Source organism: Neopsephotus bourkii, unplaced genomic scaffold (assembly GCF_033783945.1).
Source record: "Neopsephotus bourkii isolate Nb327-2 ecotype Australia unplaced genomic scaffold, CSIRO-AGI_Nbou_v1 NB_1548, whole genome shotgun sequence".
NCBI classification, from domain to species: Eukaryota; Metazoa; Chordata; class Aves; order Psittaciformes; family Psittacidae; genus Neopsephotus; species Neopsephotus bourkii.
The window spans coordinates 22,587-48,844 of record NW_026902024.1 but is presented as its reverse complement, the minus strand read 5'-3'; the positions used below and the strand labels follow the sequence as shown (position 1 = coordinate 48,844).

At 60.2% G+C, this 26,258-nt stretch overlaps 2 protein-coding genes, 1 long non-coding RNA gene and 2 other non-coding genes across 5 annotated transcripts; 3 read left to right on the top strand and 2 right to left on the bottom strand.

The window, feature by feature from the left end:
* The first annotated feature begins 3,162 nt into the window (after positions 1–3,162).
* Positions 3,163–11,910, top strand: LOC133221777 (calcium-binding protein 2-like). The gene is made up of 6 exons (XM_061370953.1): positions 3,163–3,411; positions 5,315–5,345; positions 10,045–10,188; positions 10,267–10,376; positions 11,652–11,799; positions 11,882–11,910. The coding sequence occupies exons 1-6, from the start codon at positions 3,163–3,165 to the stop codon at positions 11,908–11,910; spliced, it is 711 nt and encodes a 236-aa protein (XP_061226937.1).
* A 1,076-nt stretch (positions 11,911–12,986) lies between these two features.
* Positions 12,987–13,059, bottom strand: TRNAV-UAC (transfer RNA valine (anticodon UAC)). The gene has a single exon. It is a non-coding gene; the product is annotated as a tRNA-Val (tRNA).
* A 264-nt stretch (positions 13,060–13,323) lies between these two features.
* TRNAK-UUU (transfer RNA lysine (anticodon UUU)) lies at positions 13,324–13,396 on the top strand. Its single transcript has one exon. It is a non-coding gene; the product is annotated as a tRNA-Lys (tRNA).
* A 914-nt stretch (positions 13,397–14,310) lies between these two features.
* Positions 14,311–23,800, bottom strand: OSBP (oxysterol binding protein). The gene is made up of 14 exons (XM_061370952.1): positions 23,469–23,800; positions 21,637–21,845; positions 20,541–20,788; positions 19,287–19,485; positions 19,028–19,130; positions 18,874–18,928; positions 18,336–18,467; positions 17,992–18,237; positions 16,588–16,708; positions 16,409–16,512; positions 16,210–16,305; positions 15,936–16,117; positions 15,058–15,278; positions 14,311–14,489 (listed from the first exon to the last, which is right to left on the bottom strand). The coding sequence occupies exons 1-14, from the start codon at positions 23,795–23,797 to the stop codon at positions 14,347–14,349; spliced, it is 2,388 nt and encodes a 795-aa protein (XP_061226936.1). The 5' UTR covers positions 23,798–23,800; the 3' UTR covers positions 14,311–14,346.
* Positions 23,801–24,966: 1,166 nt separating this feature from the next.
* Positions 24,967–26,118, top strand: LOC133221772 (uncharacterized). The gene is made up of 3 exons (XR_009728068.1): positions 24,967–25,030; positions 25,707–25,832; positions 26,048–26,118. It is a non-coding gene; the product is annotated as an uncharacterized LOC133221772 (long non-coding RNA).
* The last annotated feature ends 140 nt before the right edge of the window (positions 26,119–26,258 follow it).

Below are 26,258 nucleotides of genomic sequence, written 5' to 3'. Positions count from 1 at the left end.
TACCAGCAGTGGATGCAGTGCCTGCCATAGCAGTACCAGCAGTGGATGCAGTGGCAATGGATGCCATAGCAGTACCAGTGATGGATGCAGTGGATGCCATACGGGTACCAGCAATGGCTGCAGTGCCAGCAGTGCCAGCGATCACCACCCTGGGTACCACCACCCCCCCGAGGCCGCGCAGTGCTCGGGCAGCGCGGCCGCAGGCACGGGCAGGGCCGGGCAGGAGGCAGAGGCAGGGGTTAACGGAGCTGCTGAGGTTAAAGGCGAGCCCCAGCGGGTACCAGGAGGTGCTCGGCGGTACCGGGGCCCGAGCTTGGAACGGGAGCTGCAGCCGCGGCCATGCACTGGGAACCGGGCGATGCTGCGGCCGCGGGGCCTCCTCCGGTAGCGCAGCATCAGCAGCGCCGTTCCGTGGCTCAGCACCGCGGCGGCGAACGGGAGCATCCCCCCTCGAGTCAACGCAACGGAGCCTCCCAGGAGCCCCGTTCGCTGCGGCACACGGGGAACCCCGGTACCAGCTCCTCCGTTGGCGACAGCGCTGCCTCCGGTACAGCATGGCCGGTAAGCGGGCAGGGCGGCGGCAGCGGTACCCGATGGCCACCAGCAAGCAGCGGGGAAGAGGCTGCTGTAGTAACCCAAGGCATAGAGGAAGTGATGGAGGCGGCACCAGTGCGTGTCCAGTAGCCACCAGTAGGCGCTGGCCACCGAGCGGATCTGCAGCAAGGAGGTGCTGAGGAAGAGGAAGTCGGAGGAGGCCAAGCTGAAGATGAAGGCGACCGAAGCCGCCGGCCCGATAGCCACAGGGTGATGGCGTTGGCCCGGAGCCCCAGCGCGGCGCAGGCCACCGGGAGGTGCATGTCCCACCATAGGGCATCACTGGGCGGTGGGGTCGGGGTGGGCAGCACCGTGCTGGTCCATGGCTCCATCGGTACGGCTGCGGGGCTATGGGCAGCAGGGGGGTGCAGGAGTGGGGTGTCAGCCCCCTTTGGGGTCACCCCCCTTTGGGGTCACTCACATCAGTGTCAGCCCCCTTTGGTGTCACCCACATCAGTGTCAGCCCCCTTTGGTGTCACCCACTTTGGTGTCACCCCCTTTGGTGTCACCCACTTTGGTGTCACCCCCTTTGGTGTCACCCCCCTTTGGTGTCACCCCCCTTTGGTGTCACCCCCTTTTGGTGTCACCCACATCAGTGTCACCCCCCTTTGGTGTCACCCACCTTTGGTGTCACCCCTTTTGGTGTTACCCCCTTTGGTGTCACCCACTTTGGGGTCACCCCCTTTTGGTGTTACCCCCTTTGGTGTCACCCCCCTTTGGTGTCACCCCCTTTGGTGTCACCGCCCTTTGGTGTCACCCCCTTTGGTGTCACCCACTTTGGGGTCACCCCCGCCGGTGTCACCCCCCTTTGGTGTCACCCACATCAGTATCACCCCCCTTTGGTGTCACCCCTTTTGGTGTCACCCACTTTGGTGTCACCCACATCAGTGTCACCCCCCTTTGGTGTCACCCCCTTTGGGGTCACCCCCCTTTGGTGTCACCCACTTTGGTGTCACCCCCTTTTGGTGTTACCCCCTTTGGTGTCACCCACATCAGTGTCACCCCCCTTTGGTGTCACCCACTTTGGTGTCACCCCCCTTTGGTGTCACCCCCTTTGGTGTCACCCCCTTTGGTGTCACCCCCTTTGGTGTCACCCACTCCAGTGTCACCTCCATCCCATGTCATCCCCAATGCTGTTACCCCAACCCCATCCCCTGTCACCACAGCACCACACAGACCCCAGACCCACAGCAAACTGGTTTTCCCCTGCCCTAGCATCATTTTCGGGGTGTCCCCCCCCCCCATGTCTATGGCATCCTTATCCCCTATTGACTGCATCACCCCATCACGCCACCGAGCATGGAGATACCCCAAGACCCCACCAGCCCCTATGGGGGCCCAAGGGGGGCAAATAGCGCAGGACCTACTGGTAATGATGGGAAGAGCTCAGGGACATGAGGGGCCAGCCCTGCTGGGGACACTGGGGACAGCAATGGGGGTGCAGGTTGGGGATAGGGGTGCTGGGACAATGGTGGTGGTCATGGGGTGACAGTGATAGGGATGGGGGTCTTGTGCTCATAGCATTGACCCCCATGGGAGATCCCTTAGTGGTGCATGACCCCATGGCACTGTCCCCCATGGCAGATGGTGATGATGGGGAGTCCCCATTGGGGACATGGATGGTGTCCATGGGGAGCCCCACTGGGGCTATGGATGATGTCTATGGGGTGTCCCCATTGGGGACAGGGGTTGGTGCTGGGGGCATGGATGGTGTCCATGGGGTGTCCCCACTGGGGCCATGGATGGTGTCTATGGGGTGTCACCATTGGGGCCATGGATGGTGTCTATGGGGTGTCACCATTGGGGCCATGGATGGTGTCTATGGTGTGTCATCACTGGGGCCATGGATGGTGTCTATGGGGAGCCCCACTGAGGCCATGGATGGTGTCTATGGGGTGTCCCCACTGGGGCCATGGGTGGTGTCTATGGGGTGTTCCCATTGTGGCCATGGATGGTGTCTATGGGGAGCCCCATTGGGGCCATGGATGGTGTCCATAGGGAGTCCTATTGGGGCCACAGATGGTGTCCATAGGGAGTCCTATCGGGGTCATGGATGGTGTCCATAGGGAGTCCCCACTGGGGCCATGGATGGTGTCCATGGAGTGTCCCCCATGGGTTGATGCTGGGGACCCAGGTTGGTGCCGGTGGGGTGACCCCACTGGGGCCATGGATGGTGTCCATAGGGAGTCCCCACTGGGGCCATGGGCTGGTACTGGGGACATGGGTTGGTACTGGGGACATGGGTTGGTACTGGGGACATGGGTTGGTACTGGGGACATGGGTTGTCATCACTGGGGTATTGGGGACACTAGGGGGTGTCATCACTGGGGCCATGGATGGTGTCTATGGGGAGCCCCCATTGGGTCAGGCCCGCTCAGGGTGACCCCAGCACAGGTCCGGGGGGCGGTCCCGTTGCTGCCGTGGCCGCGGGGCCGGGCCCGGTGCCCGTTCCCTGCCGTTAATCCCCGTTAATTGGCTTTGGAGCCCCGGGGCACGGGGGGGGGGGCACCGGGGTAAGAGGATTTCCTGCTCCCGCTGAGGCTCGGTCCGCACCGGGCGCTGCCCCCGATGCCGCGGACCGGCAGGGACAAGGGGGCCCCAAAGGGCACGGGCAAGGACCGGGGCGAAGCCGCCCCCCCCCGGCCCCCCGAGGACGGCGGCGGCGGCGGCGGCCGGAGCGCAGGGAGCGAGCCCCGGGCCAGCGGGCACGGGCACGGGCACGGGCACGGGCAGCGGAGCGGGAGGAAGGGAGGAGGGGACCCCAATGGGGCCGCAGGGAAAACCTATTCCCCCTTCCTGAACAGCGTGTTCGGCAAGGTGCGGGGGGGGGGGGGATGTGGGGATGGGGTTGGGATGGGATTGGGGTGCTCCAGGGATTGGGGTGCTCTGGGGTCATTGGGGTGGAGGGGACATTGAAGGGAGGGGACATGGGGATGAGGTGGGGAGGAGGTAGGGATGAGATTGGGGTCATTGGGGTGGAGGGGATGTGGGGATGAGGTGGGGATGAGTTTGGGATGAGGTGGGGATGAGGTGGGGATGAGATGGGGATGAGATTGGGATGAGATGGGGGATGAGGTGGGGATGAGGTGGGGATGAGGTGGGGATGAGATGGGGATGAGGTGGGGATGAGGTTGGGATGAGGTGGGGATGAGGTGGGGATGAGGTGGGGATGAGGTGGGGATGAGGTTGGGATGAGGTGGGGATGAGGTGGGGATGAGGTTGGGATGAGGTAGGGATAGGTTGGGATGAGGTGGGGATGAGGTGGGGATGAGGTGGGGATGAGGTGGGGATGAGGTGGGGATGAGGTGGGGATGAGGTGGGGATGAGGTTGGGATGAGGTGGGGATGAGGTGGGGATGAGGTGGGGATGAGGTGGGGGGATGAGGTGGGGATGAGATGGGGATGAGATGGGGATGGGTGGGGGGATGAGGTTGGGATGGGTTTGGATGAGGTGGGGATGAGGTGGGGATGAGGTGGGGGATGAGGTGGGGATGAGGTGGGGATGAGGTGGGGATGAGGTTGGGATGAGGTGGGGATGAGGTGGGGATGAGGTGGGGATGAGGTGGGGATGAGGTGGGGATGAGATGGGGATGAGGTGGGGATGAGGTGGGGATGAGGTTGGGATGAGGTTGGGATGAGGTGGGGATGAGGTGGGGATGAGGTTGGGATGAGGTGGGGATGAGGTGGGGATGAGATGGGGATGAGGTGGGGATGAGGTGGGGATGAGGTTGGGATGAGGTTGGGATGAGGTTGGGATGAGGTGGGGATGAGGTTGGGATGAGATTGGGATGAGGTTGGGATGAGATTGGGATGAGGTTGGGATGAGGTGGGGATGAGGTTGGGATGAGGTGGGGATGGGTGGGGGATGAGATGGGGATGAGGTTGGGATGAGGTGGGGATGAGGTGGGGATGAGGTGGGGATGAGGTGGGGATGAGGTTGGGATGAGGTGGGGATGAGGTGGGGATGAGGTTGGGATGAGGTGGGGATGAGGTTGGGATGAGGTGGGGATGAGGTTGGGATGAGGTGGGGATGAGGTTGGGATGAGGTGGGGATGAGGTGGGGATGAGGTTGGGATGAGGTTGGGATGAGGTTGGGATGAGGTGGGGATGAGGTGGGGATGAGGTGGGGATGAGGTGGGGATGAGGTTGGGATGAGGTGGGGATGAGGTGGGGATGAGGTGGGGATGAGATGGGGATGAGGTGGGGATGAGGTTGGGATGAGATGGGGATGAGGTGGGGATGAGGTGGGGATGAGATTGGGATGCTCTGGGGTCATTGGGATGGAGGGGACGTGGGGATGCGGTTGGGATGCTCTGGGATCCCTGGGATGGAGGGGACGTGGGGATGCGGTTGGGATGCTCTGGGGTCATTGGGATGGAGGGGATGTGGGGATGCGGTTGGGATGCTCTGGGATCATTGGGATGGAGGGGACGTGGGGATGCGGTTGGGATGCTCCTGGACCCCTGGCACCGGCCCCTCCATAGAGACCCAAAGCACCCCCAGCAGCACCCATGGGTGCGGGGCAAGGCCAGGATGGGGGGGGAGGGGCCCGGGCAGGGCTTTGCTCCAATCCCGTTAATCCCTCCCGTGGGGCTAATTCTGACCCAGCACAAGGAAGGTGATGGGGGGGGTGGGGGATGTGGGGGGATGGGGGGCCGGGGCGGGGATGGTGCTGAGCCGGGGCTGATGCTGGTCCCAACCCCTCCCCCCACCCGGTTCAGGAGCGGGAGCTGTCACCGGAGGAGCTGGATGGTGAGAGGGGACTGGGGACACTGGGGACACTGGGGGACATGGGGGGCAATGGTGTCATAGGGGGCAATGGTGCCATAGGGGACAATGGTGCTATGGGGGACACTGGGGGACACTGGGGGGCAATGGTGCCATAGGGGACAATGGTGCCATGGGGGACAATGGTGTCATAGGGGACAATGATGCCATAGGGGACAATGGTGCTATGGAGAGGGCTCCCATTGGGTGCAGTGCAATGGGAATGGGTGCCATAGAGGGCTTTGCCATGGGGGACAATGATGCCAGAGGGGACAATAGTGCCATAGGGGACAATGGTGCTATGGGGGACAATGATGCTATGGGGACAATGGTGTCATGGGGAGAATGATGATATGGGGACATGCAGTATGGAGGGATCTCCCATTGGGTGCAGTGCAATGGGGATGGGTGCCATAGAGGGCTCTGCCATGGGGGACAATGATGCTATGGGGGACAATGGTGCCATGGGGGACAATGGTTCTATGGGGACATGCACTATGGAGGGGGCTCCAACTGTGTGTCAGTGCAATGGGGATGGGTGCCATAGTGGGCTCTGCCATGGGGACAATGGTGCCATGGGGACACGTGCCATGGAAGGGTCTCCAATGGGTTCAGTGCCATAGGGATGGGAGCCGTGGAAGGGTCTCCAATGGGTTCAGTTCCATAGGGATGGGAGCCATGGAAGGGTCTCCAATGGGTTCAGTTCCATAGGGATGGGAGCCATGGAAGGGTCTCCAATGGGTTCAGTGCCATAGGGATGGGAGCCGTGGAAGGGTCTCCAATGGGTTCAGTTCCATAGGGATGGGAGCCATGGAAGGGTCTCCAATGGGTTCAGTTCCATAGGGATGGGAGCCATGGAAGGGTCTCCAATGGGTTCAGTTCCATAGGGATGGGAGCCATGGAAGGGTCTCCAATGGGTTCAGTTCCATAGGGATGGGAGCCATGGAAGGGTCTCCAATGGGTTCAGTTCCATAGGGATGGGAGCCATGGAAGGGTCTCCTGGGTTGTTTGGGTGGGGTGGGGGTTAATGGGTTCAGTTCCATAGGGATGGGAGCCATGGAAGGGTCTCCAATGGGTTCAGTTCCATAGGGATGGGAGCCATGGAAGGGTCTCCAATGGGTTCAGTTCCATAGGGATGGGAGCCATGGAAGGGTCTCCAATGGGTTCAGTTCCATAGGGATGGGAGTCATGGAAGGGTCTCCAATGGGTTCAGTTCCATAGGGATGGGAGTCATGGAAGGGTCTCCAATGGGTTCAGTGCCATAGGGATGGGAGCCATGGAGGGGTCTCCAATGGGTTCAGTTCCATAGGGATGGGAGCCATGGAAGGGTCTCCAATGGGTTCAGTTCCATAGGGATGGGTGCCATGGAAGGGTCTCCAATGGGTTCAGTGCCGTAGGGATGGGAGCCATGGAAGGGTCTCCAATGGGTTCAGTTCCATAGGGATGGGAGCCATGGAAGGGTCTCCAATGGGTTCAGTTCCATAGGGATGGGTGCCATGGAAGGGTCTCCAATGGGTTCAGTGCCGTAGGGATGGGAGCCATGAAGGGTCTCCAATGGGTTCAGTTCCATAGGGATGGGAGCCATGGAAAGGTCTCCAATGGGTTCAGTTCCATAGGGATGGGAGCCATGGAAGGGTCTCCAATGGATTCAGTTCCATAGGGATGGGAGCCATGGAAGGGTCTCCAATGGGTTCAGTTCCATAGGGATGGGTGCCATGGAAGGGTCTCCAATGGGTTCAGTTCCATAGGGATGGGAGCCATGGAAGGGTCTCCAATGGATTCAGTTCCATAGGGATGGGAGCCATGGAGGGGTCTCCAATGGGTTCAGTTCCATAGGGATGGGTTCCATGTAAATGTCTCCCATTGGGTTCAGTTCCATAGGGATGGGTGCCATGGAAGGGTCTCCAATGGGTTCAGTTCCATAGGGATGGGAGCCATGGAAGGGTCTCCAATGGGTTCAGTTCCATAGGGATGGCAGCCATGGAAGGGTCTCCAATGGGTTCAGTTCCATAGGGATGGGAGCCATGTAAAGGTCTCCCATTGGGTTCAGTTCCATAGGGATGGGTTCCATGTAAAGGTCTCCCATTGGGTTCAGTTCCATAGGGATGGGTGCCATGGAAGGGTCTCCAATGGGTTCAGTGCCATAGGGATGGGAGCCATGGAAGGGTCTCCAATGGGTTCAGTTCCATAGGGATGGGAGCCATGGAAGGGTCTCCAATGGGTTCAGTTCCATAGGGATGGGAGCCATGGAAGGGTCTCCAATGGGTTCAGTGCCATAGGGATGGGAGCCATGGAAGGGTCTCCAATGGGTTCAGTTCCATAGGGATGGGTTCCATGGAAGGGTCTCCAATGGGTTCAGTTCCATAGGGATGGGAGCCATGGAGGGGTCTATGGGTTCGTGCATAGGGATGGGAGCCATGGAAGGATCTCCAATGGGTTCAGTTCCATAGGGATGGGAGCCATGGAAGGGTCTCCAATGGGTTCAGTTCCATAGGGATGGGAGCCATGGAAGGGTCTCCAATGGGTTCAGTGCCATAGGGATGGGTTCCACGTAAAGGTCTCCCATTGAGTTCAGTTCCATAGGGATGGGTTCCATGGAAGGGTCTCCAATGGGTTCAGTTCCATAGGGATGGGAGCCATGGAAGTGTCTCCAATGGGTTCAGTTCCATAGGGATGGGTTCCATGGAAGGGTCTCCAATGGGTTCAGTTCCATAGGGATGGGAGCCATGGAAGGGTCTCCAATGGGTTCAGTTCCATAGGGATGGGAGCCATGGAAGGGTCTCCAATGGGTTCAGTTCCATAGGGATGGGAGCCATGGAAGGGTCTCCAATGGGTTCAGTTCCATAGGGATGGGAGCCATGGAAGGGTCTCCAATGGGTTCAGTTCCATAGGGATGGGAGCCATGGAAGGGTCTCCAATGGGTTCAGTTCCATAGGGATGGGAGTCATGGAAGGGTCTCCAATGGGTTCAGTTCCATAGGGATGGGAGTCATGGAAGGGTCTCCAATGGGTTCAGTGCCATAGGGATGGGAGCCATGGAGGAGTCTCCAATGGGTTCAGTTCCATAGGGATGGGAGCCATGGAAGGGTCTCCAATGGGTTCAGTTCCATAGGGATGGGAGCCATGGAAGGGTCTCCAATGGGTTCAGTGCCGTAGGGATGGGAGCCATGGAAGGGTCTCCAATGGGTTCAGTTCCATAGGAATGGGAGCCATGGAAGGGTCTCCAATGGGTTCAGTGCCATAGGGATGGGAGCCATGGAAGGGTCTCCAATGAGTTCAGTTCCATAGGGATGGGAGCCATGGAAGGGTCTCCAATGGGTTCAGTTCCATAGGGATGGGAGCCATGGAAGGGTCTCCAATGGGTTCAGTGCCATAGGGATGGGTGCCATGGAAGGGTCTCCAATGGGTTCAGTGCCGTAGGGATGGGAGCCATGGAAGGGTCTCCAATGGGTTCAGTGCCGTAGGGATGGGAGCCATGAAGGGTCTCCAATGGGTTCAGTTCCATAGGGATGGGAGCCATGGAAAGGTCTCCAATGGGTTCAGTTCCATAGGGATGGGAGCCATGGAAGGGTCTCCAATGGATTCAGTTCCATAGGGATGGGAGCCATGGAAGGGTCTCCAATGGGTTCAGTTCCATAGGGATGGGAGCCATGGAAGGGTCTCCAATGGGTTCAGTTCCATAGGGATGGGTGCCATGGAAGGGTCTCCAATGGGTTCAGTTCCATAGGGATGGGAGCCATGGAAGGGTCTCCAATGGATTCAGTTCCATAGGGATGGGAGCCATGGAAGGGTCTCCAATGGGTTCAGTTCCATAGGGATGGGAGCCATGGAAGGGTCTCCAATTGGGTTCAGTTCCATAGGGATGGGTGCCATGGAAGGGTCTCCAATGGGTTCAGTTCCATAGGGATGGGAGCCATGGAAGGGTCTCCAATGGGTTCAGTTCCATAGGGATGGGAGCCATGGAAGGGTCTCCAATGGGTTCAGTTCCATAGGGATGGGAGCCATGTAAAGGTCTCCCATTGGGTTCAGTTCCATAGGGATGGGAGCCATGGAAGGGTCTCCAATGGGTTCAGTGCCATAGGGATGGGAGCCATGGAAGGGTCTCCAATGGGTTCAGTTCCATAGGGATGGGAGCCATGGAAGGGTCTCCAATGGGTTCAGTTCCATAGGGATGGGAGCCATGGAAGGGTCTCCAATGGGTTCAGTGCCATAGGGATGGGAGCCATGGAAGGGTCTCCAATGGGTTCAGTTCCATAGGGATGGGTTCCATGTAAAGGTCTCCCATTGGGTTCAGTTCCATAGGGATGGGAGCCATGGAAGGGTCTCCAATGGGTTCAGTTCTATAGGGATGGGAGCCATGGAAGGGTCTCCAATGGGGTTCAGTTCCATAGGGATGGGAGTCATGGAAGGGTCTCCAATGGGTTCAGTTCCATAGGGATGGGAGCCATGGAAGGGTCTCCAATGGGGTTCAGTTCCATAGGGATGGGAGTCATGGAAGGGTCTCCAATGGGTTCAGTTCCATAGGGATGGGTTCCATGTAAAGGTCTCCCATTGGGTTCAGTGCCTTGGTGCCACCACCGCATCACCCAGATCCACCTCCCTTGGGGTGACGCGCTCCCATGGGCACCCCATTGGATGTTCTCCATCCCCCTCCACCCCATGCTTGGTGTCCCCCTGTACCCCAGAGCTCCTGGATGCCTTCAAGGAGTTCGACACGGACCAGGACGGGTTCATCAGCTACAAGGACCTGGGTGCCTGCATGCGCACACTGGGGTACATGCCCACCGAGATGGAGCTCATCGAGATCTCCCAGCACATCAAGATGAGGAGTGAGTGGGAGCTGAGGGGCTATGGGGCGGCTATGGGGTGGCTATGGGGCGCTGAGGTTGTCCCTTGCCCCACTGCAGTGGGCGGGCGGGTGGACTTTGAGGACTTCGTGCAGATGATGGGCCCGAAGCTGAGGGAGGAGACGGCTCACATGGTGGGGGTGAGGGAGCTCCGCATCGCCTTCCGGGAGGTGAGGATGTGGGGCACTGGGGGGGAATGGGATGGGATGGGGGGGGTACTGGGGTGAGGGGATAGTGGACATAGGGGGGGTCATTGGGAGATCATGACCATGGGGGTGATCATGACCATGGTGACCGTGGGGAGACCATGGGGTGATGGTGACCGTGGGGAGACCATGGGGTGATGGTGACCATGGGGGTGACCAGGACCATGGTGACCGTGGGGAGACCATGGGGTGATGGTGACCATGGGGTGACCATAGGCATGGAGGGGATGAAGAACATGGGAAGACCATGGTGGGGACAATGAGCATGGGGATGGACAGGACAGTGACCATGGGAAGTCCATGGGGAGATCATGACCATGGTGACCATGGGGAGACCATGGGGTGATGGTGACCATGGGGGTGACCATAGGCATGGAGGGGATGAAGAACATGGGAAGACCATGGTGGGGACAATGACCATGGGGGAATGGTGACCATGGGGGTGCCCATAGGCATGGAGGGGATGATGACCATGGCAAGACCATGGTGGGGACGATGCCCATGGGGTGATGACAGTCATGGACAGGACAATGACCATAGGAAGACCATGAGGACACCATGACCATGGGGGAATGGTGACCATGGGGGTAACCATAGGCATGGAGGGGGACCATGACCATTGGAAGACCATGGAGGGAGAATGATGACCACAGGCATGGAGGGGATGATGACCATGGGAAGACCATGGTGGGGTCAGTGACCATGGGGTGATGACAGTCATGGACAGGACAATGACCATAGGAAGACCATGGAGACACCATGACCATGGGGGAATGGTGACCATGGGGGTAACCATAGGCAAGGACAGGCTGATGACCATGGCAAGACCATGGGGTGACAGTGAGTGGTGGGTACAATGACCATGAGGGTGCCCATAAGCATGGGGGGGACCATGACCATGGGGAGACCATGGGGAAATGGTGACCATAGACATGGAGGGAATGAAGAACATGGGAAGACCATGGTGGGGACAATGACCATGGGGATGGAGAAGACAGTGACCATGGGAAGTCCATGGGGAGACCATGACCATGGGGGAATGGTGACCATGGGGGTAACCATAGGCATGGAGGGGATGATGACCATGGCAAGACCATGGTGGGGACGATGCCCATGGGGTGATGGCAGTCATGGACAGAACAACGACCATAGGAAGACCATGGGGACACCATGCCCATAGGGGACACGGGTGGTGTTTACCGGTGCCCCTGGTGCCCCCTAACCCCGTGGGCCCCCCAGTTTGACGCCAACGGGGACGGGGAGATCAGCAGTGGGGAGATGCGGGCGGCCATCGCGGCCCTGCTGGGCGAGCAGCTCAAGGCGCACGAGGTGGACGAGATCCTGCAGGACGTGGACCTCAATGGGGACGGGCGCGTGGACTTCGATGGTGAGGGGGGTCCCCCCCTGTACCCCCTCCATGGGCACGGCTCAGCCCTGGGGTCCCCTCACACCCCCTTTGTCACCCACAGAGTTCGTTATGATGCTGTCGTCCCGGTGATGCGGCCCCCCCAAACCTGCCCCTGCCATCAGTAGGGGTCACAGTGAACAACCGGAGCTGAGCTGCAATGGGGACCCCAATGGGGTGGGGGGCAGCTGGGGACCAATAAACCCCCTGGATCGGAGCTGGGGGAGCGTCTGTTGGTTCATGGGGTGGGATTGGCACCAGCCCCAGCCCACTGTGGGCAATGGGGCAGTGCATGGGGTCCTATGCGGGACAGGGACAGGGGGCTTGAACCCATGGGGGGTGGGGGGGGGCAGAGGGAGAAGGCAGGAGCCAGGGTATAGGCGGGGTGCAAAGGGTACAGGCAGAGGTCAATGGGTACAGGTAGAGCTCAATGGGTACAGGCAGAGCTCAATGGGTACAGGCAGAAGTCAATGGGTACAGGCAGAAGTCAATGGGTACAGGCAGGGCTCAACGGGTACAGGCAGAGGTCAATGGGTACAGGCAGAGCTCAATGGGTACAGGCAGAAGTCAGTGGGTACAGGCAGAGGTCAATGGGTACAGGCAGAGCTCAATGGGTACAGGCAGAAGTCAATGGGTACAGGCAGAAGTCAATGGGTACAGGCAGACGTCAATGGGTACAGGCAGAAGTCAATGGGTACAGGCAGAGTTCACTGGCTACAGGCAGAGCTCAATGGGTACAGGCAGGGTTCAAGGGGTACAGGCAGAAGTCAATGGGTACAGGCAAAGGTCATTGGCTACAGGCAGAGCTCAACGGGTACAGGCGGAGGTCAACGGGTACACGTAGCTCACTGCCAACCCGCGCTCCGCCATTGGCTGGACGATCTATCGCTGTAACCAGTCAGCCAATCAGCACCCCCAGACCAGCCGGCCAATCAGCCCACACTAATGAACGAGCATCGGAGTGGAATATCCGCTCAATGTGACGTGTGCTCAAACCACCTGGCCAATCGGCGTGAAGGAAAACATAGGTTAAACCAATCACCAAAGAGCACGGTGCTGGCCAATAAGCACACGCCTCCCTCACCCACTGGCCAATCAGCACGAGGGGAGGAGGGCTCTAGGCTCCTATGTCCCCCCCCCATCCCAAAAAAGCCACCTCGGGGCCGGGGTGGCTCCACTGGGGCTCGAACCCAGGACCTTCTGCGTGTAAAGCAGACGTGATCACCCCTACACCATGGAGCCGCCGCGGGGCTGTCCCCAGGGACCCGGGTTCGAGTCCCGCCTCAGCCGCTGCGTTCGCTGGGGAGGCGGACCCCAAAACGGACCCCAAAACGGAGCCCTATGGGGCCAGCGTGGTGGTGATGAGGGGGGAATGAGCCCCAAAGGGTTCTGGCAGCCCCCGGGGACCCCCAAACTGAGGCGTTTGGTGGGGGGGGACACACACAATGGAGGATGATGACGATGAAGGCTGCGGACTGCGTGCCCCCCCCAAGCGCCCATAGGGCTGCCCGGATAGCTCAGTCGGTAGAGCATCAGACTTTTAATCTGAGGGTCCAGGGTTCAAGTCCCTGTTCGGGCGCTGCCAAAGCTTCCCTTTACCTTTTGTGGGGTGCAGGGGGGCTGAAGGGATGGGGTAAGCCATGAGCTGCAAAAGAACAGGGGATACCCCCAAACTCAGCCCCCCACCCCATCCCCATGGAGCAGGCAGAGCTGGGCTGGGGCAGTCACAGGTTTTAATTTAGTTTTTCCTGGAAAAAAGGGGAAAAAAGGGAAAAAAACCAACAACAAAAAAAAAAGGCATCATCCACCCCCATTGTAGGTTTGGGGTGCAGGGACACCCCCCCCCATGGGTCAGGTTTGGGGTGCAGGGACCACCCCCCCCCCCACAGCCCCTGTAGTGTTTGGGGGTGCAGGGTCCTGCTGCGCCCTGGGACTTCAGCCCACCCCCCCCTTGCCCTAAACTAAAGGGAAGGCACCTGGAGGGGGAGCCCCGTGTTTTGGGGGGGGGGGGGCACCCCAAACCCAGGGGTGTTGTGAGAAGGGGACCCCGGTTGCGCTCTACATATATATAATATACACCTATAGAACAGGCTGTGGGGCAGGGTCTGCCCCCCCCACCCCACCTCACACACCCCAAATGTGTGGGGCTGAATGGGAACCAAACGATAAATGGGGGGGGGGGTGAGACCAAGGCCAGCCTCAGCCTCACCCCTCTACGCCCCCCCCCTTGGGGCCCCCACAGCGCTATGGGAGGAAGGGGACCCCCCATTTGGAGTGGAGAGGGGGGGTCCCCTGCCGGCTCCCGCTCGCCCCATGGCATCGAGGGCATTGGATGGGGCTAAGGCACCCCCGTGGTGTGGATGGGGCGGTTAAGACAGGCGATGGATGGAGGGAGGGATGGGATGGAGGGAGCCGCTCGGTGCCAGGGCTTCAGCGCCCTCTGCTCCTCCTCTTCCTCCTCCTCCTCTTCCTCTTCCTCCTCCTCTTCCTCTTCCTCCTCCTCTTCCTCCTCCTCCTCTTCCTCCTGGCTCAGAAAATGTCCGGGCAGAGGCTCCAGTCCTGCTTCTCTTTGCTCTCCCAGTACCCCCCCTTGTAGACGTGCGCCAGCTCCTGCGTGACCGGGTCCTTCCTGCGCTCGAACCACAGCGGCTTATAGGGGTCGTAGGGGGTTCCTAAGGGAGAGGATGCAAGCACCGGGTTAGGATGCAGGATTGCATCAGCGCATTGGTACCGACAGCAATGGGGTGGTGCCTGAACCCCTGTTCCAATGCCTGAGCACCCTCTGGGGCAGGAATTGTTCCTCAGCTCCATCTAACCCTGCCCTGGTGCAGCTTGAGGCCGGTTCCTCTTGTCCCATCCCTTGTTCCTTGGGAGCAGAGCCCAGCCCCTCCTGGCTCCATCCTCCTGTCAGGCAGTTGGAGGCAGCCATCAGGTCCCCCCTGAGCCTTCTCTTCTCCATCTGAACCCCCCAGCTCCCTCAGCCCTTCCCCATCACCCTTGGGCTCCAGGCCCTGCCCCAGCTCCATTGCCCTGCTCTGGCCCCGCTCCAGCCCCTCAAGGTCTCTCTTGCAGTGAGGGGCCCAGAGCTGAGCCCAGGATCCGAGGTGCAGCCTCCCCAGTGCCCAGCACAGGGGCCCAATCCCTGCCCTGCTCCTGCTGCCGCACTGGTGCTGGTGCAGGCCAGGACGCTGGGGGCTCCTTGGGCTCCAGCTGCTCCTGCTCAGCTCCTTCTCTCCTCACCGTCCTCAGTGGCTCGGGCGGCCTCGGCCTCGCGCCTCTTGCGGCTCAGGCGCTGCTTCTCCTCCAGCCTCTGCTTCTCGGCGTTGGCCTCATCCCAGCGCCCGTTCTCCATGAGGCGCTGGTCCGGGCGCCGGCGGCTGTCGGTGGGGGCCGTGCCGCTCTCTGGTGCGTTCAGGGTCAGCGCCAGCTCCGAGAAGTAGTACATGTTCTCTGCGTACTTCCTAGGGGAGCAGAGCTCGGGGATCAGCGCCTGAGCCAGCACCGGGATCCAGCCCCGTCCCCGTCCCATCCCCATCCCCATCCCTGTCCCCATCCATATCCCCATCACCATCCCATCCCCATCCCATCCCCATCCCCATCCTTGTCCCTATCCCCATCCCCATCCCCATCTCCATCTCCATTCCCATCCCCATCCCTATCCCCATCCATCCCCACCCCATCCCATCTCCATTCCCATTCCCATCCCTCCCATCCCATCTCCATCCCCATTCCCACCTCCATTCCCATCTCCATCCCCGACCCATCCCATCCCCATTCATCCCCATCCCCATCCCATCCCCATCCCCATCCCATTCCCATTCCCATTCCATCTCCATTCCCAACCCCATCCCATCCCCATCCCAGTCCCATCCCCATCCTACACCCATCCCAGCCCCATTCCCATCCCCATCCCATTCCCATTCCCATCCCCATCCCCATCCCCATCCCATCCCATCCCCATCCCCATCCCATCCCCATCCCATCTCCATCCCCATCCCCATCCCATCCCCATCCCCATCCCCATCCCATCCCCATCCCATCTCCATCCCCATCCCATCCCCATCCCATCTCCATCCCCATCCCCATCCCATCCCATCCCCACCCCATCCCCAACTCACGGCAGCGGGTTCCTCTTCCACAGCAGCACCCGGCTCTCCTCACCCTCATGGGCTTTCTGCCTCCCCTCCGCCCCGTTGTCACCAGGCCCCGGGCTCACCCGGTAACAATCCATCTTCTCATCCCAAGTGCCCAGCAGGATGAAATGCACCTTCCCAGCGGGGTCCATCACCTCCCCAGTGACCTGATGGGACAACGGGTAGAGTGGTACCCCCCCCACCATCACCACCACCACCCAGATCCATTGGGAATCACGAGCATCACTCCATATCCCACCTTCCTCGCCACATCCCGGGAGAAGTAACTGTAGGGCACGAACTTGAGGTTGCATTTATCCCCTGTCTTGTGGTTGACAATCTCGATCTCACCCGACTGCAGGGAGGAGAGGGTCGGATCCAGCCCCATAGGGAAGGGATGGGTCCATGCTTCCATGCTGGACCCACATATATGGGGAGCGGAGGGGGGTCCATCCCACCTGGTCGATCCAGAGCTTGCCCACGATGATGTTGTGCACGGTGGTGGTGACCTTCTTCCACGTGTAGTGGTTGCCGGTGGAGTGGAAGACGCAGTGGATGGTGCCTGGGATGGGGACGTGCATTGGGAGCCATCCTATACCCAACCGCGTTCCCCAAGCTCCCATCACCTTCCCCTTACCCAAAGGCATCACCGAGAGGTATTTGCCTCGGAACTTGCTGGTGATCTTGATCTCCTGGCGCAGCGTCCACCCGTGCTTGGAGTCAGCGTGATGGGCGGCGGCGGGGGGGTGATGGCTCACCTGGACCGGAGGCAGGGAGGGGGAGAAATGGGATCAGAGTGTCCCCATTGGGGCTCCAACACCTCCATTGGGGTTCCGAGCGTCCCCATCGGGGCTCCGAGCGTCCCCATCGGGCTCCAAGCATCCCTATCACGGCTCCGAGCACCCCCATGTGGGCTCCAACACCCCCATCGGGGCTTCAAGCGTCCCCATCGGGGCTCCGAGCACCCCCATCGGTCCTCCAAGCACCCCCATCGGGGCTCCAAGCACCCCCATCGGGGCTCCAAGCACCCCCATCACTCCTCCGAGCACCCCCATCACTCCTCCGAGCACCCCCATCACTCCTCCGAGCACCCCCATCACTCCTCCAAGCACCCCTATCACGGGTCCAACACCCCCATCACTCCTCCAAGCACCCCCATCACTCCTCCGAGCACCCCCATCACTCCTCCGAGCACCCCGCATCACTCCTCCGAGCACCCCATCACTCCCCCGAGCACCCCCATCACTCCCCCGAGCACCCCCATCACTCCCCCGAGCACCCCCATCACTCCCCCGAGCACCCCCATCACTCCTCCGAGCACCCCCATCACTCCCCCGAGCGCCCCCATCACTCCCCCGAGCGCCCCCATCACTCCCCCGAGCGCCCCCATCACTCCCCCGAGCGCCATCACTCCTCCCGAGCGCCCATCACTCAGCCCCATCGCTCCTCGAGCCCATCACTCCCAAGCACCCCATCACTCCCCCAAGCACCATCAGCAAGCACATCCATCACTCCTCCGAGCATCGCCCCATCACTCCTCCCACCCCCATCACTTCCTTGCGCCCATCGCCCCTCCGACCCCCATCACTCCTTAACCTGCCTCACTCCTCCAACCCCTCTCTCCCCCCGTCGCTCCCATCACTCGCTACCAGACCCGTCGCTCCTGAGCACCCCATCACCCCCGGCACCCCCATCACTGCCCCTAGCACCCCCATCACTCCCCGAGCACCCCCATGGCTACTCCCCAAGCACCCATCACTCCTCCAAGCACCCCCATCACTCCAGCACCCCCATCACTCCCCCGAGCACCCCCATCACTCCAGCACCCCCATCACTCCCCCGACACCCCGATCGCTCCCCCAAGCACCCATCGCTCCAAGCCCCCATCACTCCCCCGAGCACCCCCATCACTCCTCCAAGCACCCCCATCACTCCCCCAAGCACCCCCATCACTCCCCCAAGCACCCCCATCACACCCCCAAGCATCCATCAGGCCCCCCATCACCCATCAGCCCCCCATGGGAAGGACGCAGGGGGTTACCTGCTCACAGAGGGAGCGGTACCCGCTCTCCTCCAAGCGATCCAGCTCGAAGGTCTCTCCCAGTAGCGGGTTGAAGGGTTTACTGGTGCGGAACACAGTGGTGGAATAGGAGGATACAGTGAAGGCAGCCACGTAGCAGAGCTGCTCCAGTGAGCTCTCGCACCGGGCCGCCCGGTCCAGCAGCTCGTGGTACTCCAGGTCCTCGGTCAAGCGCTGCAGCATGGACAGGGGCTCGTTGAAGTTCACCTGGATGGAAGGAAAAGGGGAGCAATGAAATGGGGGGGGTTTGATGGGGAGGTGGTCCTGAGCTCCCCCCCCACCCCATCACCTGCACTGGAACTCACAGGCATGGGGATCTTGGATAACTCCTTCCCGATGCAGTTCTTCATGATGCTCCAGAGGTTGAGGCTGTAGTTGGGTTTGTAGGGGATGCGGGTTCTCTTCTCCTTCTTGGTGTCTTCCACTTGGGGTTTGTACTGGGGGGGAGTGGGGGGTGAGGAGAGCTGCTGTAACCCCCCCCCCCAAACCTCTGCAGACAATGGGGTACCCCCATCCCATCCCCATCCCCATCCCCATCCCATCCCCATCCCCATCCCATCCCATCCCCATCCATCCCCATCTCCATCCATCCAATCACCATCCATCCCCATCTCCATCCATCCCATCTCCATCCATCCCATCACCATCCATCCCCATCTCCATCCATCCCATCTCCATCCATCCAATCACCATCCATCCCCATCTCCATCCATCCAATCACCATCCATCCCCATCTCCATCCATCCCCATCTCCATCCATCCCATCACCATCCATCCCCATCCCATCCCCATCCCCATCCCCATCCCCATCCCATACACATAGCATGGGAGCCCCCATCCCACCTGCTCATCCAGGCTGATGTCACTGCTGGTGCCACTGATGTTGCTTCCAGTTCTCCTGCACAGGATGAGGAGAGGGATGGGATCAGCCTCCAGTGGGATGCAGGCACAGTGTATGGGGGTGTGTGTATGCATCACCCCAAAGCCCAACACTCACTTATGGCCCAGGCTCTCTGGCATGGGGATGATCTCCGGGGCATCAAAGAACTCGTTGTCATCATCTTCATCACTCAGGTCCCCTTTAGCAGGACAGCAGGGGTCTGGGATGAGGGGGAACAGAGCAGATGAGATCCAAGCTCCACCTGCACCCCAGTTACCCCATAGCAGAGCACTGGGATACCCCTCACTCCCTACCCCACCCCACAAACCCCATCTCAACCCCCTTTATCCCAACCCCTGAATGGCACCAACAGGACCTTTGGCAGCGCCGCTGGTACCGGAGGCGCCAGCGGGGAGCACGGTGGCCCCCCGAAAAGCCCTCTCCAGGTGGTTGTGCTGCTTGGCCAACTGCTCCAGGGTCTCCTCCAGGCGGATGCGCTGGTCCCGCTCGTGCTGCAGGGATTTCTGCCACTTCTTGCTGTGGGTCTGGGCCAGGAGCAGGAAATCCCGGCAGGCCTGAAGGGGAAAACAGGGCCCCAAGGGCACATTGGGATGTGGGGATGTCGGTGCCTTGGGGTAATGGGGTTTGGGTCTTGGTTTCTGTTGTGGGTTCTAAGTGGGAGCACAGGGGGTTGGGTGGCCCCATCCTGCTCTAGGATGGGCTGGGGCTGAGCAGCTCGTGGTGACGTGGGCTTTGGGGACCCCACCGTGGTGTGAGCGATGGGATGTGCTCCCTGCAGGACAGGAGGGGTGCAGAGGGATGTGGCCAGGCTGGATCCATGGGCTGAGCTCCAGCAGGGCTCAGGGCTGGGTCCTGCGCTTGGGCCCCAATGGAACGGGGCAGGCTTGGGAAGGAGCTGCTGGAGCTGAGCAGGAGCAGCTTGAGCCCAAGGAGCCCCCAGCGTCCTGGCCTGCACCAGCACCAGTGCGGCAGCAGGAGCAGGGCAGGGACTGGGCCCCTGTGCTGGGCACTGGGGAGGCTGCACCTCGGATCCTGGGCTCAGCTCTGGGCCCCTCACTGCAAGAGAGACCTTGAGGGGCTGGAGCGGGGCCAGAGCAGGGCAATGGAGCTGGTGCAGGGCCTGGAGCCCAAGGGTGATGGGGAAGGGCTGAGGGAGCTGGGGGGTTCAGATGGAGAAGAGAAGGCTCAGGGGGGACCTGATGGCTGCCTCCAACTGCCTGACAGGAGGATGGAGCCAGGAGGGGCTGGGCTCTGCTCCCAAGGAACAAGGGATGGGACAAGAGGAACCGGCCTCAAGCTGCACCAGGGCAGGGTTAGATGGAGCTGAGGAACAATTCCTGCCCCAGAGGGTGCTCAGAGAGCCCCCATCCCTGCGGGTGTTCAGGGGATGCTCCCCTCGGTGCCATGGGGCAGTGCTGGGTGATGGTTGGACCGGATGAGCTTAAAGCTCCCTCCCTGGTGCCATCCCTCCTCCCCCTTGGTTCCCATTATCCCACTGGGATCCCCCCCTGCAGGAGATGCCCTCAGTGTCCGTGCTGGACTATGCTCCCCTCGTTGCCATGGTAACCATGGGTCAGGAGGTGATGCTCCCCATAGCCACAGCACTCACATTGATCATGGCATTGGAGGTGATGCGGAAGAGCGTGGCGCGCTCATTCACTTGCTTGATCTTCTCGGTGCTGTCTGCAGGCAGGCGCAGGCTCTCGAGCTCGCTGAGCGAGCGCTGCAGGGCCGTGCCGTGCTTGGCAATGAGGTCGTTGCAGGTGCTCAGGTCCTCCACCTTGCTGGCCAGGGTGCGCAGGGTGCTCTGCAGCTCTGTCTTGTCCGTCTGTGGCACTGCCTCGTCCCCTGAGTCATCTGTATGGGGTAATGGGGGGGGAGCAGAGAGAATGGGGTCCATGTGGGGTATAGGGGAGCGTGGGATGGAGCTGGGCTGGGGCAGCCTGGATAAGAGCAGGCTCCTGAAGGGGAGACCTTAGAGCAGCTCCAGTGCCTAAAGGGGCTGCAGGGAACCTGGAGAGGGGCTTGGGACAAGGGCCTGTAGGGCCAGGCCAAGGGGAATGGCTTGAACCTGCCCGAGGGGAGACTGAGCTGAGCTCTTAGGCAGAAGCTCTTCCCTGTGAGGGTGCTGAGGCGCTGGCACAGGGTGCCCAGAGAAGCTGTGCCTGCCCCATTCCTGGCAGTGCTCAAGGACACAGGGGCTCGGAGCACCCTGCTCCAGTTGGAACTGGAGGAGCTTTAAGCCCCATCCCAACCCAAACCACTCTGGGATTCAATGGACGCAGCAGCAGATCCCCATTCCCAAAGGCTGGAGCTGCACTCGGGGCGCTCCCATCCACAGCATCCCATATTGGGAACGCAGCAGCAGACGGCCCCTTCTCAAGGCACAGCATCAATCCCACCACTGAGGACCTCAGTGCCCGGTGCTGACAGCTCCTCAACCCAGAGCAGGCAGCAGGAACCATGGCAAGATCCATGGGGATGGACACCACAACCCCTTCCCTACCCCACTGTGGGTACCCAGTGATGCCATCCCTCCGCAGCATCCCAAACTGGAGCGTGGATGGGTTTGCAAGCAGCAGCGAGCAATTGGAGCTTGGGAATGGGGGAAAAGAGATGGGATCGTGCACAAAGAACCCGGGATCAAAGCACGGGTGCAGAAAGGGGTGCTCAGGGCACCTTTATGGGGTTCCTTTGGTCCATACCTGACTCCTCCAGCATCTTGACAGCCTTGGCCTTGGCCAGCTCGAGGGCAGTGACCCAGCGCTGCCGCTCCACCTCGGAGCTGGCTTTGAGGTGATAGGTCTGAGCACCACCATTGGAGATGATGAAGTTGCACGAGTCCTCCACGGTGATGTTGGCCGTGGCCAGGTTGATGGTGCCGCGGCACGTGTGCCGCATCTCCGCCTTGGAGCTGCGGAGGGAACGGGGAATGGGGCAGGATGGGGCCCAGCGTAAAGGGTGGGCCAGTGGGGAGGGCTGGTGGGAGTGGGGTAAATGTGGTTATGGGGGGGGGGTGCAGAGCCCTCAGGAGCAGACTTAGGGTCTAATCCCTGGTGAGCATCCTTAGGGAGCATCCTTAGGGAGCATCCTCAGGGACCCTCTTCTTGAGCATCCTTAGGGGTCCCCTTGGTGAGCATCCTTACGGATCCCCTTACGGAGTATCCTTACAGATCCCCTTGGTGAGCATCCTTAGGAGTCCCCTTGGTGAGCATCCTTAGGAAGCATCCTTAGGGATTCCCTTGGTGAGCACCCTTAGGGATCATCTTGGTGAGCACCCTTAGGGAGCATCCTTAGGGATTCCCTTGGAGAGCATCCTTAGGGAGCATCCTTAGGGATCCCCTCAGTGAGCACCCTTAGGAAGCATCCTTAGAGATCCCCTTAGTGATCATCCTTAGGGATCCCCTCAGTGAGCACCCTTAGGGGATCCCCTCAGTGAGCACCCTTAGGGAGCATCCTTAGGGATCCCCTTAGTGAGCACCCTTAGGAAGCATCCTTAGGGATCCCCTTGGTGAGCACCCTTAGGGATCATCTTGGTGAGCACCCTTAGGGAGCATCCTTAGGGATCCCCTCAGTGAGCATCCTTAGGAAGCATCCTTAGGGATCCCCTTGGTGAGCATCCTTAGGGATCATCCTTAGGGAGCATCCTTGGAGAGCATCCTCAGGGACCCGCTTATGGATACCCTTGGTGAGCACCCTTACGAAGCATCCTTACGGATCCCCTTGGTGAGCATCCTTTGGGAGCATCTTTAGGGGTCCCCTTGGTGAGCACCCTTAGGAAGCATTCTTAGGGATTCCCTTGGTGAGCACCCTTAGGGATCATCTTGGTGAGCACCCTTAGGGAGCATCCTGAGGGATCCCCTTGGAGAGCATCCTTAGGGAGCACCCTTAGGAAGCATCCTTAGTGATCCCCTTGGTGAGCATCCTTAGGGAGCACCCTTAGGAAGCATCCTTAGTGATCCCCTTGGTGAGCATCCTTAGGGAGCACCCTTAGGGATCCCCTCAGTGAGCACCCTTAGGCAGCACCCTTAGGAAGCATCCTTAGTGATCCCCTTGGTGAGCATCCTTAGGGAGCACCCTTAGGAAGCATCCTTAGGGAGTACCCTTAGGGATCCCCTCAGTGAGCACCCTTAGGCAGCACCCTTAGGGTATCCCCTTGGTGCCTCCATATCCCGGTACGGAGCAGGGCGAGGGCCCGGGCCAAGCCCGTGCCAGGCGGGCGCTCCCCTTCCACGTCACCGGGCCCGGAGGGAGGGACACGGAGCCGCCGGGACACCCGCCCCCCTCCGTTCCCCTCCCTGTAACAGGAGCCCGCGGCTCCGGTTCCCGCTGCATAACGAGGGTGCAGCCCCCCCCAACGGGGCTCGGGTGGCACCGAAGGGCCCGGGGGGACAAGGCCGCTGCTCCCACCGGGGACACGGCCACGGAGGGGCCTCGGTGGCACCAGCACCCCCCCCATAGACCCGGGGCTGGGCCCAAGGTCACACCGGAGCCCCATGGAGGAGGGGGGGAAGCCGCGGGGCCCCCCGGTACGTACCGGTAGTAGCTGAGGAGCCCGTTGCTGAGCACGAACCAGCGGCGCTGGTAGCCCTTGATGTAATTGGTCCACTTGAAGAGCCACCCCTCGCGGGCCGAGCCGGAACCGGACCCGGAACCGGACCCGGAGCCGGAACCGGACCCACCCGCCCCGGAGCCACCACCGGAGCCACCACCGGAACCACCCCCCGGTGCCGCCGTCGGTGCAGGCCCCGCTCCGCCGCTCGCTGCCGGGGAAGGCAGCGCCGGGGCCGCGGGCAGCGCCATAGGCCCGGGCAGAGCCGCCGGGCCGGGCCCCGCGGCCGCCGCCGCCGCTCGCAGCTCCGCCATCGCCGCCGCCCCGCCGCGATGCCGTCAACCGGCTCCGCCCCCTACGGGCGCTTGATTGGTGGAGGCCGAGGCCGAGCGCGCTCTGATTGGTGGGAGAGGCAAGGAGGGGCGGTGCTTGAGTTCCTATTGGCTGATAGCGCGCTTGTCCGCCGGTGCTTTCTCGCATCAATCAACGCGGGTGGGCGGGGCCGAGAGGCGTAACGGTGACTCATCCTTGCGCGCGATTGGCTGGGAGGGCGGGGCTTCGCTCAGGTCGCGCTGTCATTGGTGGAGAAGCGGGAAAGGGCGGGGCTTATGCACTGAGGGGTGCTGAGGGCTGAGGGGAGCCGCCATTACCGAAGGGGGAACGGGGCCGGTGGGGTCGAGTCTCTCGTTAAGGGCAGGCCCGGAGGGGGCCGCACCTCGGCGGGGAGGGGGCTTCAGAGCTCCGGGACATCCCCAAGGCTTTAGGGGGGTGATGCGGGTGAACCCCGGCCCCGCAGCGCTGGGGGTGTACGAGGGGCAATGGGGGGGCTCCGGGTCGGGAAGCAGAGGCCAGGCCGGCAGCAGTATACAATTCATCTTTATTTACAAGAACCCTATAAAAATGTAAATTTAGAAACTTTATTCTCATTTACCAGAACCGAAAACTTGCGGGGGGGGAAGGAGAGGGGGGGAATGGGTGGAAACCCCCCCAAAAACAACCAAAAAAGGCCAAAAAAGGACAAGAAATTCATCATGAATGAACTTTCCACTTGCTTGATGATGGGGAGAGGGGCAGGGGGTGGTTAATGCCAAAGGTGGGGGGGGATAAAATACCTCCATGTGCAAATCTCGGGGTGGTTTCTCTTAAAAGCCAAAAAAAGGGATAAAATAAGCGCCCCCCCCCATTCCCTGCTGCCGTCTTCCCAAGGAGGAATCCAGCGGGATCCATGCGGATCGGGAGGAGCGATCCCAAGGGGAAGGGATGGAGCCGACACAGGGGAAAAGAAGGCAAGTGTGCAAAGGGGGGGGGGGTATGGGTGTGTGTATACGCGTGTTCACACGTGTTCATGTGTGTCCCTGCGTGTTCACACGGGCAGGGAACAGAGCTCAGTGCTCAATGGGGGTCAGGGAGGGAGAAGGGCTGCATCCCCCCCCCCCCATCACCCCTGAATGGGAATGGGGGGGCTTCTCCCATCCGTGTGCATGGGGGGGGGGAGCAGCTAAACACCCCCCAGCACCTCTTTATCCCATGATTTTGGGGTGGGAGAAGTGTTTTCTCCCATAATTTTGGGGTGAAAAAGGGATTCTCTCATGATTTTGGGGTGGGAGAAGTGTTTTCTCCCATAATTTTGGGGTGAAAAAGGGATTCTTCCATGATTTTCGGGTGGGAGAATGTTTTCTCCCATAATTTTGGGGTGAAAAAGGGATTCTCCCATGATTTTGGGGTGGGAGAAGTGTTTTCTCCCATAATTTTGGGGTGAAAAAGGGATTCTTCCATGATTTTCGGGTGGGAGAATGTTTTCTCCCATAATTTTGGGGTGAAAAAGGGATTCTCCCATGATTTTGGGGTGGGAGAAGTGTTTTCTCCCATAATTTTGGGGTGAAAGAGGGATTCTTCCATGATTTTCGGGTGGGAGAATGTTTTCTCCCATAATTTTGGGGTGAAAAAGGGATTCTCCCATGATTTTGGGGTGGGAGAAGTGTTTTCTCCCATAATTTTGGGGTGAAAAAGGGATTCTTCCATGATTTTGGGAGGGAGAAGTGTTTTCTCCCGTAATTTTGGGGTGAAAGAGGGATTCTTCCATGATTTTCGGGTGGGAAAGGTGTTTTCCCATGATTTTGGGGTGGGAGAGGTGTGTTCTCCCATAATTTTGGGGTGAAAGAGGGATTCCTCCATGATTTTGGGGTGGGAAGGGGCTTTTCCCATGATTTTGGGGTGGGAGAGGTGTTTTCTCCCATAATTTTGGGGTGAAAGAGTGACTCTTCCATGATTTTGGGGTGGGAAAGGGCTTTTCCCATGATTTTGGGGTAGGAGAGGTCTGTTCTCCCATGATTTTGGGGTGGGAGAGGTGTTTTCTCCCATAATTTTGGGGTGAAAGACGGATTCTTCCATGATTTTGGGGTGGGAAAGGTGTTTTCTCCCATAATTTTGGGGTGAAAGAGGGACTGTTCCATGATTTTGGGGTGGGAAAGGTGTTTTCTCCCATAATTTTGGGGTGAAAGACGGATTCTTCCATGATTTTGGGGTGGGAAAGGTGTTTTCCCATGATTTTGGTGCAGGAGAAGTGTGTTCTCCCCTCATTTTGGGGTAGGAAAGCTTTCTCCCAGCGTTTTGGGCTGGAAGAAATGATGTCTCCCGTAATTTCAGAGCGGAAGAGGGATTCTTCCATGCTCTTTGGGGCAGGAGAGCTGTGTTCTCCCATCATTTTGGGGTGGAAAAGGGTTTCTCCCCAGATTTTAGCCTGGAGGAGGTGTTCTCGGCCATGATTTTGGGGTG